This window comes from Thamnophis elegans, chromosome 8 (assembly GCF_009769535.1).
Source record: "Thamnophis elegans isolate rThaEle1 chromosome 8, rThaEle1.pri, whole genome shotgun sequence".
In the NCBI taxonomy this organism is placed as follows: domain Eukaryota; kingdom Metazoa; phylum Chordata; class Lepidosauria; order Squamata; family Colubridae; genus Thamnophis; species Thamnophis elegans.
Window position 1 is genome coordinate 26,094,513 of NC_045548.1, and position 17,852 is coordinate 26,112,364.

The 17,852-nt window shown below is 37.1% G+C and overlaps 1 protein-coding gene across 1 annotated transcript in view; it reads left to right on the forward strand.

The window, feature by feature from the left end:
- Nucleotides 1–14,433: 14,433 nt before the first annotated feature.
- The window catches only part of LAMA1 (laminin subunit alpha 1), a 97,331-nt gene continuing 93,912 nt past the window's right edge, over nucleotides 14,434–17,852 (forward strand). The window contains exon 1 of the mRNA XM_032222905.1: nucleotides 14,434–14,461. Coding sequence (XP_032078796.1) covers nucleotides 14,434–14,461 — 28 coding nt within the window. The remainder of the gene's footprint in view (nucleotides 14,462–17,852) is intronic.

A 17,852-nucleotide genomic window follows, 5' to 3' on the forward strand; every position in this document is an offset into this window, starting at 1 on the left:
TGAGCCTGGAAACAAATTCCAGTGTTCATGTAATAAATAGTTGCAATACATTCTGAACACCTAGTTAGAATCAGCACCCTGGCAGTATTTTTATCTTTTAAATAGTTTCCAAAGTTTCTTTTTAAAAAAAGGAAAGTAGCTCCCAATAGAATGCTTTAGATACTTAGAGATAGTCATGGAATGTCTGAAGCTCTTTGCAAATCTCTCTCCATTTAAAAGAAGTGCCGGATCAGAGAGCAAACCTAAAATATGAAACTGAAGTTTTATGAGTAGCACATGCAATTTTATTCCAGCCAGTCCTAAACCATATAGTACGTTACTGTATTTACACCTTTTCTAGATTGCACATCTATTACATGTTATTCTTTATAAATGATAATTTAACTAGATCTTTTTCATGTCTCCCAGCTCTTAATAACCTTTTTTCATTGAGATTTTGGGGGGTTAAATACTAAGAGAGATTTTAAATATAAATTATAGTTTTTGGATTTTATACAACTGGCTTAAATTGTTTTAATACATCACATTAATTTATGCTGTTGGACAAATAGACCTCTCACTGCTAATTATGCAGCATGCACATTAACTAAAGTTCATTTCAAATAGCTTATTGCATTTTAAAGCATAAATGGTAAAACTGTAAAAAACATTATAAAATATTGTGAACTAAAAATAATGTTATAACACTAATGTCCTTAAAAATAAAAGAGTAATACCATAAGACACTGGCCTTAAATTACTTTCTAAATATACACTACTATTACACAGTATGTAGTCAGGATGCTGACTTTATAGAAGATGACCATGGATAGCAACTAGCAGTCCATGAACACTAACTAACAATCAGAAAACATGATGAAAACTCCTTAGTTTCAGAACATATGGACAGACATAACCATAGTTTTAACCAGTGGTGGGACTTGAATAACTTAACAACTGGTTCTCTGACTGGGTATGCATGGCCACTTGGTCATGTGACTGGCTGGGTGGCTCATTCATCACACCCAGCCCCACCTCCTGGCCACTTGCCTCAAAGGCAAAGGTAGCATTCAGCCAGTTGGGGTTAATCCCACCATTGGTTGGCCCCACCCCACCTGGTTTTTTTTTTGGGGGGGGGGGCATTTTCAGGCTGTTTTCAGACTATTTTTCGGGCCAAAAACAACCTGAAAATGGCCTGGAAAATGACCCCAAAATAGGCCAAAAAATGAGCAGGAGCAGTGGTGGGATTTACCAGTTCACTGAACTGTGCATAATCTTAACTACTGGGTCACCCAAACCGGTGCAAACCGGCAGCAGTCCACCTCTGGTTTTAACTGGAAAACTGTGAGCATCCTGGACCAAACCAAATCCAAAAATGCTAGAGAAGTCCTGGAAACTTGGTACTCAGACAAATTGGCCATTAATGGGCTGTTAGACATAGACAACATCTACATACTACTCAAAAGAGACAACAACAACAAAAAGAGAACAAAAAGACCAAAACACGTCCTCATCAGCAATCAATGCTCAGATGAGCAGAGATTAACACCAAGATTAACATATCACAATCAAAAAGCAAACAATACCCCAATCAGGAAACTTCCAAACATGTTAACAGTAAACAGCCTAATCAAAGAAACATCCAGGCCATTCTCACCAACACTGACAAGTCAAACCACTAGAATATAAAATGAGAGCAGAATTCCATTCCCTACTAACATTGATGATGTTTATCTAGTTTAGTAATGAAATGTCTGCAAGTAAAACACCTAATAAAGGAAAATGTCCCAAAGGTGCTTTTAAAAGAGACAACTGGACTTTGTTTTTCTTTGAAGACATTTTACTTCTCATTCAAAAAGCTTCTTCCAATTTGACTGGATGTTGGGGAATGGAAGGGTTTATATTCCTTGCATGCAGCTGGTCATTTGCATTCTTTTAGAGAATTGCTGAGGTCCCTTGGATGTTTGTCTGTGATTTCAGAATCACCTGAGTAGTGCAAATGGGTGTGGAGCCTTCTTGGAACTGCTGAAAGGACTATGTTGTGGAGCTGTGCTTTCTGCAGGATGTTTTCTGCCCCGTGTCCCTTCGCTGTTGAACACAGGTGCAGGCTGTTGGGTGTGAATCCATGTTGTCTGTATCTCAAACTGAAGCACAAATGGTTCCTGTATTCTGCAATTTTTCTGAGAACCCATTTAAAGTCCTGGACAATTTGAAAGGTGTTTGTCCTAAAGTGCATAGCTAAATGTTTCTGGCAATTTTCTGTCATCCTGGTCATGGTTATCCCAAAAGTGCTTTTTCAAGAGGACTTTCTTGTTCTTTGTTTTTTACTTTTAACTCCCCTCCCCAACTTTTTATCCAAGAAGTTTGAGCAGTTCCAAGGCAGCTCAATACCCATTTGCACTACTCAGGTGATCCTGAGATCACAGACAAACATCCAAGTGGCAACAGCAGCAACAACAAAACACACACACACACGAATAACGTTTTAATTGAAAGTTGATTTTCATTACTTCAATTCCCAGCAGAAGACTCCATTAATTCAAAAGGCTTTATCAGAGGAGTGGAGCAGCTATGCAGAAGATCAAGGATGGAAGAGTATTTTCCTGGTTACTGAACAACTAAAGTTGAGTCAGCAACAGCAACACAAATGAACCTGAAAAGTTCCTCTCTTGTCTAAACACAGTCTTTGATGATAAAGGCTAGATAGAGAGCTTATCTCTTGAGATACCTAATTAGGTTGTGATGCCACATATTTCTCATTCTCAGCATCATGCCTCTAATCAACAGCTCTTGTTTACACAGAAACACAATCTTCATAAATTAGTAAATGCCTCTTATCCAAATATCAGTTTATGCTGAAAACATTTGCAAGTCTTTCCTTTTAATCAACACAGCAACATGCCAGGTTGCCAAATATTATCATAAGCTTCATAACTCAATTCATTTGGGGCTTGGTCTCTTTATTGCCCTGCGCTTCATGATTTGCTCAGCGCAGGTCTATTTATAAACCTTATGAAGTGACTGCCAAAAATGATAGTCTTAAATTATATTCCTTTCCTTTCTCTAAAACATTTAGTGTGGTTTGTTCTTTGTTCTAGTTCCTTAGTTTGTGTCATCTAATTATTTGAGTGGTGACAATGGAATATAGAGGAGTACAATGAAATGTCACAAGTAGGAGGTTTTTTTTCATGTCCTTTTCTAGCATGAAACGTTTTGTTGTCTTTTTAACTACAACAAATATTTATCTGAGAAAACTCAAAAAAGAAACCTGTTCATTGTAAAAAGAAAAAGCATTGTAGTTTGGATAAGTGACATACAGTATTTATAATTCCCATTAAGTAGCCCAAAGACATTGCTTCAGGCCATGCCATGTTAAAAGGATGGCAGAATATTCAGAACAGATAAGAGGTAACCATGAAGTTATCCTTGAGATGATGCTTTGATCTCCTTAATTTGGCAGCCACTGAAATGGAATTAAAATGTGTAAAGGAGCTTTGCAATTTTCCTAAATAAACTCTAGCTTGTTTGCATTAATATGGCTTTCAAAATTTCTTCAAGCATAACCCTAAGTAAAGCATGTGACAATGATCTAAGTAGAAAGTTATGAAGGCATTGGTGACATAGTCCCCCTCCCTCAAATTCCACCATTAGCAATGAAAGACTTTCAACACTTATGCCCTGAATGTTAGGAAGCAGCAAAGTGGCTTCGAAACACAATACAGCATCCAATTGTAGCCCAGCTTGTTCAAGGAAACCATGCACACCAATATTTATGCTTAGTATGGATTAATATACAGGTTTTAATCAACCACTAATGTTAGGTTTGTGTGTGTTGTGTCTTGTTCCTAAAATAATGCATGTAAGCTGCTTTGATCCCTTGGAATGCAAAATATAATCCTCCTGGGATAATTGTTGACATTATTATCACTTTTGACCTTAAGAGATGGAATCTAAAGACTTCAAAGAGTCTCTCACTTCTCTTTTCCATGGATGTCAGTGACTATCTTCACTATTCCCTAACTGTGGCATTGCTCAATTTTTAGCCAAGGCACAGTGCAGTTACTGCAAATGACATTATGACATAACACCATGGTTGGCTCTAACTTGAGAGCTTCAGTGTCTGGTCAGCAGACGTTGCTGATGGTGCCAAAGTCAAGACACTCCAGAAGAAAATATCTCCCTTCCTTATTTTTACATTATGGAATGGCCTTTGGTAATGTGGTGGTACAAGAAGATAGGGAAAGCATGCAAAATGTATTGTGCAAAACTCTTTCAAATCCCTTAATAACTGCTCCACTATGAGTCACATGACCTGAAATTTACAGTTTTACAGTGTAGGAGTAGCAGCATTCTCAAATGCTAGAAATGCCCTGAAGCTGTATTGCTCAGCCTTAATGACTTTAAGATATGTGGACTTCAAGTCCAGAATTCAGCGTGCCAGCTGGAGAATTCTGGGAGTTCAGGTCCACTCATCTTAAAGTTGCTAAGCTTGCGAAATGCTGCTTTAAATTGCTGCTTTACAAAATTTAACAATTTTCTGGAAATGTGTTTTCTCTGCTGACCCAGCCTGATCCAGTTAATTTTCAAACTCAATCTTTCTTTTGCCAACTTATCCCTTGTCATCAAATGTGGCCTCTCTTTACATGTTTTCATTCCCACGTTACTTTTGGTTGGATAAAAAGCAAAATAGAGAAAGCATGCAGAAAATGGCTTTTCTAATCTCTTTGCCAACACTGGCCATGGGATATAACTTTTTTTTTTGAGTAATAAAGTAACAGATTGCATCTCTTCCTTCTTGTACAGTAGTTTCTCTGTGTATGTTCAAGCAATAAGGGAGGCAGAAGGAGATAATGGGCAGAGGAAGCTTATAAATGAACAAACAGCAAAATTTGAACCACTGTTTTCCGCCTGCCTTTCCCAGAGGGATCCATTTGGATCCATTTTTCTGGAATATTTTTCTCTCTGCTGCCCCTGCACTAATCCAGCCCATTTTGTAACATGATCTTATTTATTTGCCTAATTCTTATTTATTTGCCTAAACCTGCACATCAAGTTTGCACATCATTGGTTTGTTTCTGTTCTGTTTTCGGAAATAGTAGCTGTCCTGCTTATGGGAAGTCAGACAGATAGAGATGGACAGAGTAAGGAGACTCTTTTAATAATTTCTTTCTAACTTTTTATTGGCTTGGAAACAGTCAAAAGGCAAAAAATGCCCTTGACTTGAACTTGACTCCTGGGGTGTGCACAGTCATATCCATGTCATTTTCTTGGCAACAGCATGGAAGCGCTTTGCATGAGTGTTTTCAGGGATGTTTCTTCTCCATTGAGCCTACACCCCAGGAATTTCCTGGAGGTTCTGCCGCATCTAGTTCCTAATCCCTTTATCTCTCTGAGTCCAAAGGATTCATCAGGTCTTAACTATCTGCTACAGTAATGTAGCATTTAGAAAGAAATCCTTAAGATTGATGTGTGATTTAAAAAAATAATTAAGTGTAAGATTTGACTGTGTTCCAAAGATACACAAATGGTCATATTTTCTTTTCTAACTTTTTTGCCTTTTGTTCTTTGCTCCCCATCTGGCTTTGTGTCACTACAGAGAAGATTCTTCCCACTGACATGCTGTTTCTGGAAATATGTTGACTTTTTCTGCTGCGGATGTTTTGCTTTCTTCTTTCGTGCCAGAACTGAAACATAAGCTGCTGGAATGAGCAGAGGAGCAGCTTTCTGACATGCACTAACTCCAAACAATATACTTAATTAAATGGAATGTTCTTATATTGCTTATACTGATTCCTGACTACCTTGTCTATATCTTGTTAGACGTATTTCATATTTTGTGGAATGTACTTGTTCAAAAATTATTAGTGATTATTGTTACTAAGTCGCCTTTTATGTAGCATAGGTTTCTTTCTATTGATTTATATGTATGTACTAGGAAATGTATAACCTTTCTTTAGAATGAGTATTTACAAGACTGTATACAAAAAAACCAATGGCAAGAACAATATAAACAATAGGTTCAAAATCTGCCTGTTATTATTAGGAACCCAATAGTTAGGGCTTTAATATGAAGCACAGTATGATTTTCCATAGTTGATTTACCACTTGTTTGCAGAATCCACTTTTCTAAATTCACCTAACATTCTCAATACACTTTTGCAGCACCACATGCTAAAATACTATAGGCTTATTTGTTATGGACAAAATTGTGATTTATAGCTGCATTTTCACAGTATTTTCCTTTTTTTAACAAATTATAATCACATAATTGTGATTGACAATGACAAAAAGCTATTTTTCCCTTAAAAGAAAGTGAGCAAAAAGTTTCAAAAGAAAACGATTCATTATAGATAATGAGAAAATCCATCTTTTGAAACTCGGATGCTTCCCTGTATTTACAATAAATTATGTTCTTGGGCAATAGAAAAGATCATCTGAACAAGTTGTTATTAGTACCCATTTCATGTATGCAAAATCATGTTTACACTTATATATGTTATCAAATACATGCTTGACGAAATAAATAAATAAATAAATAAAAAGTTAACACCGGACACTCCTCTGTATCACTGGATATCTCAAGCTGGGGCGTTTTATATAGAAAACGAGTCACGTTCTTCCTTTCTAAAGATGCACGCTAAGACCTTTGAAGCTGAGCGTAGTGATTGCTGTGAAACTGAATCAGCTGCCTTTACTAGAAACCGTCCACGTTTTCGGGGGAAGCGGCTTAAAATCGTTCTGAACGGCTCAGGAATGTTTCCCTCCCGCAGCAGCAACCCCCCCCCCTTCATCCCCATTTCAGGGTCTTTCGCTACCACAGCTACTGCCGGAGCGAACCACCCGCAAGGGTGACGATGTGACGCTTGGGAAATAGCATCGTCCCTGGGCGGGAGTCTCAGGTATCCAGCAGATTGTCCCCGACATCTTTGAATGCAGACAGAAATATTTCCACTTTAGGGGTTCCCGGGGGATCCCGGAATTACACCCCGGAGCACCCAAGCCCCAGGGAAGGACCCCATCCTCGTGGGAATGGTTTCCGCCGGACCTGCGGCTTGCCAAGGGCTGGAAGGCTCACGTACTGCAGAGGGCGGCCGAGATAAGGGCGGGTGACAAGAAGGGGCGGGCGTGACGGAGCCGGACTGCTGCTTCGCGGCAGAGTAGAAAGCGGCAACAAAAGGCATCTCCGGAGTCTGAGACTTTCCGCCCTTCCACCTGTGGAGCCACTCCAGCCATATCGCAGAGAAATGGGCGGCCGCGCCTGCGGGTGGCAGCTGCTGCTCCCGGCTCTGCTGCTCCTCGGCGGCGTTCAGGGTCAGCTTCGAGGTGAGCGCTCCATTCCGACGAGGCGACGGGGAATCCCGAAGGGTTGAACCCCGGGCCTCTGCCCAACCGCCGTGGCCAGAGTGGCGGCGGTCGAACCCTTTGCCCTGGTCACCAAATCCGTGAGGATGGGTCCGCGTCTTGAGGGCTGCAGTCCGGGAGTTCCTCTCCTCGATCTCCCCGGCCCCGGCCCTTAAGTCGGAGACGGCATGCCTGGTTCGTCCGGACGCGCAAGGCGAGGGCGCGTGGAGCCGGAGCTAAAGGGGAGGGAGGTCAGCGCGCCCGAATCAGCGGGGCGCGATGCGCCGGCGGCGGAGAAACACCTTCAATTTCTTCGCGTGGTTTTTCCCCCCAGCTCAGACGGGGAAGGTGGAAAAGCTCCCCGGAGTTCTTGCTCCGGCGGTAGCACGTGCTAAAAGTTAAGTTTTCGGTCTCCACCGAAGGGGAGAAGAAACACAAAGGCCAGCGTTAAGATGCCCAAAGTGGCTGGAGGCTTCATTGATTTATCACGCGGTTCTTGAATCCGGGAAAGATCCTTCTTCTGGCCTCGAGAGCAGCCCTGCTACCCCTCGCCTCGATTCGCTTTTCCCCACCGGCTTGGTGCTACCAGTATCCCATCCGCCCCTCTGTTCTTGCCGGCCATCCTGTTTGCAATTTACAACTCCCTTCCACTCTACTCTTCTCCGCTGTTTCATCTTCTTGCGGGAAGGGGCTTTCGCCTTTTGCCGGTTGGGTTGAAGGTCCCCCGCCCATTTGCTTTAAAAAGTAGGGTTTTTGTATTCTTTGTTTTGTTTTCAATTGGGTAAAACAAGAAAAAGTATTAAATTAAATATACTTTTTAAAAAGTTTAGAGATGTTTGTCTTCTTGTGGGCTTGGTGGAATTGCCCTCAAGGCTGGCATCTTAACTCCCAACAAAAATATATAGCTAGACTGACAGTATTCCCCTTCCAGCCTACAGATGCTTTTTCTTTGAACAGTGGCTTAGTCAGACATGAGAACTATTAGGGGTTCTAGAGCCACCGAAACTTTGAAGGCTGCTGGTCCCCCCCCTTTTCCCCCCCCATTCCCCCTGGGAGTTTGCCAAACTCCATTCCTAGCAAAATGGAATTTGGGATTTCATAGGCTATGAAGGGGATCTTGCATCCTGGGCTAGTCAGACCCATGAACCACGCCAGGGGAGTGCTGGATTTCATGAAGTTGCTTTTGTGGGACTGAAACAAGTGTGTAATCAGCTATTCAGAACAGATAACGGTGATAGCATATACTACTGTGGGTTCTGATGAATGGGAGAAACAAAGTTTTGGAATATATCTTGTACCTTGAAGACTAGAAATTAAATTTTTTTTTGCAGAACTGCTGTAGGTGGAAAAATATATTCTAAGCACATTATAAATTGTCTGTAAAGATTACAGCTGGATCTCTATTCTGAATCAGGGGAAGGATGAGGAAGAGAATAAAACTATTAAGATTGAAAACACATGTTGTTTTATAAAGATACAATTATTAATGCCAAAAGTTTTTAAAAATTATTTGGTAGGAGAAATCATGTCTTAATTCTCTCTCTTTCTGTGTGTGTAGCAAACAACAGCATAATCATATACATTTCAATTTAAAAGTCAATCAACATAATTTTATAATTAGGAATTATTTTAAGATTCAGGGAGACTGAAACAGGTTAAGTGAACAGTAATAAAAGATGATCAAAGAATTAGAAACTAAGCCAGTGGTTCTTAAACCGTTTCACCCCTTCCCTGATGTCAATGTCATTGCCCCTCCTTTCCAAAGATTTTGTAGCTTTACACATCATGGCAGTATGTCAGCCTCTTTTTACTTCATATTTTATTTGTTTATCAACATATAACATACAAACAAAAGTAATGGGAAAGTAGTGGAGGAAATAGGAAAAAGGAAAAAATGAAGGGGAAAGAAGAAGACTCTTGAGCACAGTAGAATAAGATAACATACAACCTCAACTTTTTACTTTTATGTAGTAATATATACTAGCCATTTCTATAACAACAAACCTACCTAATAAGTTTCTTTTTTCCCCCAACTCAAACACCAAAATATAGAAGCAGTTTCCAAGTAAAAAGAAAGTTAATTTTATACTTCTCTTTAATTGAAGCAGTCAATTTGTCCAGCTATGCTTACTCCATCAGCTTTTGCAGCAAGTTATCTTTTGTGGGAATTAAAGTATCTTTCAGTTTTTGTGCATGAAGTATTCTTGCTGCTGTCAGCATACATTTGAAGTTCTTATAGGCAGTGGCAGTCTGAAACTGGATCCTCAAGTCACAAACTCCATTACATCCAGGAGATGCCCAAATTAGTGCCCCTCCCCCAATCCTGGTAACTAAACCTGGTTTTAAGAACACTGAATTAAGATTTATGAAGAGACATGGAAGAACTGGATATGTCTTAACAGTATATATAGTCCTTGACTAGCAACAGTTCGTTTAGTGACCGTTCAAAGTTACATCACTGAAAAAAAGTGACTTATGACCATTTTTCACACGTATTACTGTTTCAGCATCCCCATGGTCATGTGATTTATATTTGGATGCTTTATAACTGGTTCATATTTATGACGGTTGCAGTGTCCCAGGGTCATGTGACCACTGTTTGCAACCTTCTTGCAAGCAAAATCAATGGGGAAGCCAGATTCACTTATTACCATATTACTAATTTAATAACTTCAGTGATTCACTTAACAAAGGTGTCAAGAAAAGTTGTAAAATTGGGCAAAACTCACTTAAACAAATTTCTTGCTTAACATAAGTTTTGGGCTTTATTGTGGATGTAAGTTGAGAACTTCCTGTATTGGTAGCTATTGAATCAGGTGATTGACTCATTTCAGTGGATATGTTCAAACAGAGGGACAGGCACCTCCCTGGGTTGCTTTAATTTGGATTCCTAAATGATGAAAAAGGTTAGACTTGATGGCCTAAAGTCCTGCCTTCTGTTCGCATGATTCTCTGTCCCTTGATAACACTAAGATTTCTCAACCTTAGCGACTTTTAAGATGTGTGGACTTCAATTCCCAGAATTACTTGGTTTCTGGGGAATTCTGGAAGTTGAAGTTTACACATCATAAAATTGCTAAGATTGAGAAACTCTTGACAAAGACAATTATTTCCTTAAATGAGAATCACCATTTCCTGCAGATCACTGTGGAATTTTTTGTTATGAGTAAACCATTTCTGTCATCTATTAAGTATGCAATAATGTTTTCTGAAGTAATCTATGGACCATTTTTGCCAAATGGTCCTAGATTATCCCAGGAGTAGGATAAAGTTTTGCTTGAATTTTAGAAAATTGGACTGATTGCCACATATTGTTAGTTTATCGCAAAGGAAAGACTAGCAGGCTTCCTGGTGCTTTCTAGATGTGCTAGATTACAATTCCTAGCCACAGTGTTATAGAATGATAATTATAATCTGGTACATTTGGAGGGGTTGGAGAAGATTGGTACAGCAAAAGCATGAAATCCCAAGAAATCTTTAGTAGGTGTTTGTTTTGGACCAGTACACTGGTGTATAGATACAATCTTTCTCTTTCTAATCTCTCTTTTCTGGAAGTGCTGGAATTCCACATACCAGAATTTATTATTTGAGAATTGTGTAACTTTTACTCATACTACATCTGGAGAGAACAGCTTATGGATATGTGTATGTGAGGTGTATTTACTATGTGTATCAGAGAAATTGTGCACTTTTTTTTGGTTTTCTGCCTAAATCTCATTGTGATTATATGCATGATCATCCAGATTTCATTACATATTTGCTGTTACAGAAACTTTCTATGTATTCCAAGAAATGCACTTATCTGACAAAAAGTCACTGTTAGAGATAGGTAAATGGATGTGATAAACTCAATTGTGAGAAATCAACATATTGATATTTCATGGTAGAAAAATAATTTTAAATATAATTTTGATATGGTGTAATAGTTGCTTACATAATAGATAGTATCTAGATTCTACTTTATTACATTTAATACTGGATTTCTTATAACATGCAATGATGAAAAAAGCAAACTGTTAAAAAAGAACATGAGTTGGTTGGTGTGTTTTATTTATCTACGTCTTTCTTTTCTCTCTGCTAGATGCTGCAAAACAAGACTTTTCTTTACTTGCAAATTTGTGACCTGCTTTTCATTACTGTATTGGAAATGCTGTGCTCCATTCACCAATTTTTACAATATCTCCTTTCATTTTTAAGTGCTCTTTAATTTCCACCCGATTTTCTGTAATTCCCTTCTATAGAAAATGTGCAAAAAATAGAATAACTCTACAGTAACTTTTAGTTAATACCGTTTGAATTACTTGTTCAGCAGATTGCAAACAATTTATTTCTCTCCTGAACACATTTTTAAAAAATGACTTGTTAATAGCTCAGTGGTATTATAAGCATTTTATAGTTAGCATTTTACAGTTGTATAAGGGTAACTCCATATCATTTAGTTCTGAGATAATAAGATTTTGGACAAAAGACTACGAAGCAGAGATTGTAGTATTATATAGATTTTTAAAATTATCTTAAAGGGCAAAGTGTTCATTCCTGCCAGTTTGGTATAAGCAGTTGGAATTGTCCTTGTATTAAAAATACATGTATCATCGTCTTCTATGAGGAGAGATTTTAGTATTGCCATCTAGACCAAGAGTGTCAAACTGGTGGCCCATGGGCCGGATGTGTCATGCGCAGGACACACCCACCGTGAAGGGAAATAAATGTCACAATATGTCATGTGACACTTGTGATCTAGACAGTACCAAGAAATAAAAAAGGGACATAAGTCATGTTTTAAGCTATGGTTTGCTGAAAATCCATAATACCTGTCCACACACTAATAATACATGTAGCATGGTATTTACATACTAAATGGTAAGATAGGCTTTATAAGTTATTGTCAATATTTAAAGCACTTTGCATTTTTTCATGCTCTAGACAGACCTGCTGGATGGGATACTATTTCCTTTCATTCTAAGCAGTAAATACATTTTCAGTGGGCTTAACCATCAGTCAGTCCCTATTGTTGTTAGTGACGAGATTTCATTTCAAAAAATTTAAACTGAAAAAATAAGGTAAAACTAAACATTACTCTTTCAAAAAGAGACTGGACTGGACATTTTTTTTTTGCAGAAATGTCATGACCATTATGTAATTACATATCTGTCTATTTTCTTTGCCACGAATCTCTTTACTATTACATGAATGTATTGGCAAGCATCTGATAGAAATGTGAAGGAATGAATGAAAACTGGTCCTCTGCAAAATCAATTTCTAATGGTTTTATATCTCACCTCTTTTCCACTGTACAACATAACATGGCATACAGGTAGTCTTCAACTTACTATTACAATTGGGATTGAAATTTGTAAGTAGCTTTTTAAAAGCGTCATTAACTTTGAACACTTAAACAACCAGTCATAAGTCAAGGATTAGCTGTACATAGCATGTTGTGAGAAGCAGAGCCTCTATAAAGATAATGAACATATAACTAAATAGCTATTACTACATGCCCTCAAAACATACCTTTGCCCCATTGTTTTAGGAAGAGCTTTATAAAAATTTGCTGACAGTGCACTGGCAGTGCAGTGGTTAGAATGCAGTATTGTAGGCAAACTCTTCCCACAGCCTGGAATTCGATACTAACAGGCTCAAGGTTTACTCAGCCTTGCATTTTTCTAAGGTTGGTAAAATGAGGACCCAGATTGTTGGGGGTAATATGTTAACGTTGTAAACTGCCCAATGTCAGCATCTTATCCCCAACAATGGGACACTATGGGATGGCATATAAGTCTAAGTGCTTTTTCTCTTCCTATTATGTTGAATTCTCCAACTCCTTGAATTTTTTTTTTAAAAAAAACCTTAAATCCTTTGAGAATGCAGCTGTTAACATTTTGAAAAGAAATACATAATTCTCTTGTATTAATTTGATTAGAATAAAAATAATGATTTATTGATCTAAAATGATCTAGGAATAATGTGCCTTCTGCCTTATCTAATCCAAACGATAAATTTCTTCAAAACTATTTTGATAGTAGTTTAATCAAAATTCTTGTAGTAATGAGTATGGTAAATAAAAACTGAAGATTCTTTTGTGTGTGAAAGAGTAGGACACACGAGGGAAATCTCATGCCAAGAGGAACATCTTTATATGCATATGTATATGCTAAAAGGAGTAGTAGTCTTGCACAGTTAACTGTGGCCTGGCTTACTGCTGATATACTATACATGGGGATCCTAGTTAGGCTGTGAAAGATTTACAATTACTTTTCTGCAGGATGCGCCTATGGGTATTCAGTGACTTTAGCAACAAATTCACACAAAAACAGTTCAGCCTAATATGTATAAGGTGTAGAGATGATTTAAAAGTTTCCTCACTATATTCAGATTCATCCTTCTTCAATATGATACATTTCAGATTTATTTGGTAACAACTCTGTTAATTCCATCCAGAAGTTTATTCTGAGTTATAAATTAATAATGAAACCACCAGAATGTAATTTAATTATGATTCCAGGATTAATCCAATACTTTTGGTGTTTTGCTAAAAGTTAAGATTTTCTTAATTATTTTTTTGTAATTTTTATACAGTAGATTATACAATGACAAATCTGATTTCGGGGCCTAATTTGGGCTGACCCAGAACTCTAGAAATGGACTAGTCTGTTCTGGATCATTCTGATTATAGCTTAGTCCCACTGATGCCTGGACCTGCAGCAAATAATGAAATTCTATTCTCTCGGAGTCTTGAGTTTGAAAATCAAATTTTATTTTTCATCAGAGTATGATGAAATTATCTGAAAAGATGATTACTTTTCCTGAGTGCAGTGAAGATGACTGATGAGTCAGAAATATAATGAAGAATTTAATTGACTTTTCTACAAATAAATACATCACTAGGTCATATCAGCAATAGCTGATAAAACATCATCACAAAGCTGCCCAGGATAAAAGTGGATAAAGGGCACAGGAAATCCTTCTCAGCCCCCAATTTTTATTAAAGCTTCCTCCCCAACCCAAATATTATGATTGGCATCTCCAAGGCAAACAAGAATTTCTTTTGAGAAAGGAACTGGCCCAAATCTTCACCTTTCTCTCATCCTTCAATTTCCTCTTTGTGCTATTACTATGGCTTCCCATACCCAGAATGTAGCAGGTAAAGACCCCAAATTCAAACGTTTTGACTTGTATATTTTGCCCCGAATAGATGAAAAGCAGTTATGAATAACCCCACTTCTTTTTCTAATTAATTGCACACTAATCTGATGGTCACACATTGTATGCAGAATAAGTCAGTTATTACAGGTACAGTAGAACCTCGGGTCATGAACACTTCTGACCACGACCAAATCGGGTGCCTACCAAAAATTTCACAAATTTTTTGTATCTGGTCACAAACAAATACTTGGGTGGCAACCAAACACAGCCGTGGCGATTTCCCCTGCCATGGCAATTTCCCCTTCTGCACCATTTTTTTTGTATGTGCATGCGCAGTCAGTCTTGCCTCCAGCTATGACCAAATTGGGTTGTGACCAAAGTCCTGGAACGGATTACGATTGTGACCGGAGGTCCCATTGTAATCCTCTACTTACAACAGTTCATTTAGTGACTGTTCAATGTTACAATGACACTGAAAAAAGTGACTTATGGCCGTTTTTCACATGACCATTGCAGCATCTCCACAGTCACATGATCAAATTTCAGATGGTTAACAATTGACTCTTATTTATGATGGTTCCAGTCTTTCAAATTTGCGTGATCACTTTTTGCGACCTTCTGAAAAAAGTCATTGGCGAAGACAGATTCCCTTAACAACCATACAACTGTGGCAAGAAAGGTGGTAAAATGGAGCAAATGTCCCTCAACAGCTTTCTCACTTAGCAACAGAAATTTTGGGCTCAATTGTGGTTGTAAGTTGAGGACTACCTATATTTACAACTCCAGCTAGAATAATGTAGCACTTATTCTTCTCACAAAGGGATGACACATACAAATCTTGTGAAGCTGTTCTGAATAGGATAAAGATTAAGTTTAGTAAACAAATACTCTTGCCTATCTTGGAAAATGTTGTCCTTTGTGTACCAAAAAATTATCAGCATGTACTGATAAGTTGCAGGTATTTACAGGAGGGAAGGATTCTTCTGAAAGTTCCCTTTTCTTTGTTCTTTGGTAAGGATTCAACAGCTGCTGTCCTTGGGATATTCCTTGCTCTTATCATTCTGACAGGATAACGAAATACTTGAAATACTATGTACGTTAGAAAAACATGATATATTAAGAGGTTACTTAATTATTTTTTACAAATAAAATATCAAAAAGTCTTAAAAATATTTAATGGTTATACTACAACTCATAGTGCTTCTTGAAACAGCAGTTTGCTGTTAGTGACAATTATTTTGTAGATGTAAATTTGTCCACGTTCTGTTTCTTTTGGGGGGGGGGGAATCGGAGGGAAAAGAATACAAAAAAAATCCCAACAAATTTTTGAGAACAAACTTTATTAGGAAGAGTTTTTCTTATATTTTATTTAATGTAGGTAGAACCAATTCATTTGAGTTTTTGTTGGTATTCTGTTTTAATAATTTAGTAGTAAAAACTTCTGATTACTATTTGCCACTAAATGACAGCTGTGTCTATAAATAAGCTTAGTTTCTGAAGGTGAATTATTTTGATAGTTGTATTACTTTGTGAATCTCACAAAGGGGGACTCTTTTAGTATTACCCTGAAATAAAAATCTTGTTTTTCTCCAATAAATTTATAATATACTGTAACTGCCCCAATCTTTTTAGGATTTCTATGTATACATCACTTTTTATCTTCTGGAAGGAAGTTTTCTTTTTTCCTGCCAAATTGATAAGAAATATTATCTGTGAAGTTTGTGTAGGCAATAACTTGAAGGAGTTTACGGGATTGTGAGCTTTAATGAGATCACATATATTCTGAAATATTCAAGCAGCAAAGCAGATGGTTTTATTTATTACTTCCTCTTGGAATTAATGCTTCAAAATGTCCAAAGTATTGCAAAATGCTTTGCAAGACAGGGATGCAATCTTTGTTTGCAGAGAGAACAAAAATAATGTAATTATGTCTCTTTAGTTGAAACATCTTAAAATTCATTTATTATCTAGAGAGAGAGAGAGAGAGAGAGAGAGAGAGAGAGAGAGAGAGATAGTGTGTGGGTGAGAGAGAGATATGAATAGTTTTCCTAGAATATGTGATAAAAAAATCATCACATTGTCCTAATGCTATATTAAAAATATATATTAAAAAAATGTAATTGACTAAATTAGAATATTGAAATTACAGCATAGTTTAATAATTTTATATATATATATATAAAATATATATATATATAAAATTATTCCACTCTCTGTCATTAGGCTCGTCACAAGAGACCATCCAGACAGAAACCCAATATTTTTTACTGTTGCCTTTTTGTTACATTTGTTATGCTATATTTGTTATGTTGTCATTGCCTGGGAGGCAATGGAGCACAGGTTCGATTCCCAAACATGGGTATGGCTAGCTGATGAGAGCTAAATAGCTTGAAATAGATCTATACTAGTCTCCCTTTATTTATTTATCAGCATAAATATAACATACATACATACATACATACGTACGTACGTACGTACGTACGTACGTATGTATGTATGTATGTATGTATCTATGTATGTATGTATGTATGTATGTATGTATGTATGTATGTATGTATGTATGTTGTATTTGTCCTGATAAATAAATAAAGGCACAAATACAACACAAATGTAACAAAAGGCAACAGTAAAAATATTGGGTTTCTGTCTGAATGGTCTCTTGTGACGAGCCGATGGACAGAGAATGGAAGCAGTGAACTTCCTCCCATATTTGGGCATACCAGGGGCTGTGACTTTATATATATATATATATATATATATATATATATATATATATATATATATATATATATATATATATATATATATATATATATATATATCAGCTATTATGCAATGACTGTTGAATTTATTTATTTGGTATATAACTTTTTGGGGGGACTTTTTTTTGTGCAAGTTATAACAAATACATGTTTTGGCAGTTTTCCCAAAAACTATTAATCTGTATTTATTAAGTATATATCCTTTTTCAAAATTAAAAGCAGAAAAGTATATTTGTTATCTACTTGATGTAAAAAACTCTAAGGATTTAATTATTCAGAAGGTATCTCTACTGAATATGTAGATATATTTGATACTAAGGAGGAAAGTATATTTATAATTTTTGAATAAGCTATACTTTAATTGGTTATAATTCCCCCCCCCCCCCCCGAGAAGTATTGTAAGCAAACTTGTAGCATTAAATAAAGTAGAACAACTATTCTATGGCAGGACAATGTGCCATTTAATTTTTTTTATTACTAGTTTCAGGAGAATGAAAAAGTTTGTAGAAGTAGATCTCAACTCATTTAGAAGTGGGGCAGGTAATAAATGCTCAATTAACACACTCCCTCAAAGAAGGTCCAATAGAGTGATAAGATTGAAAGTATTTATTTATTTAGGGTATGACA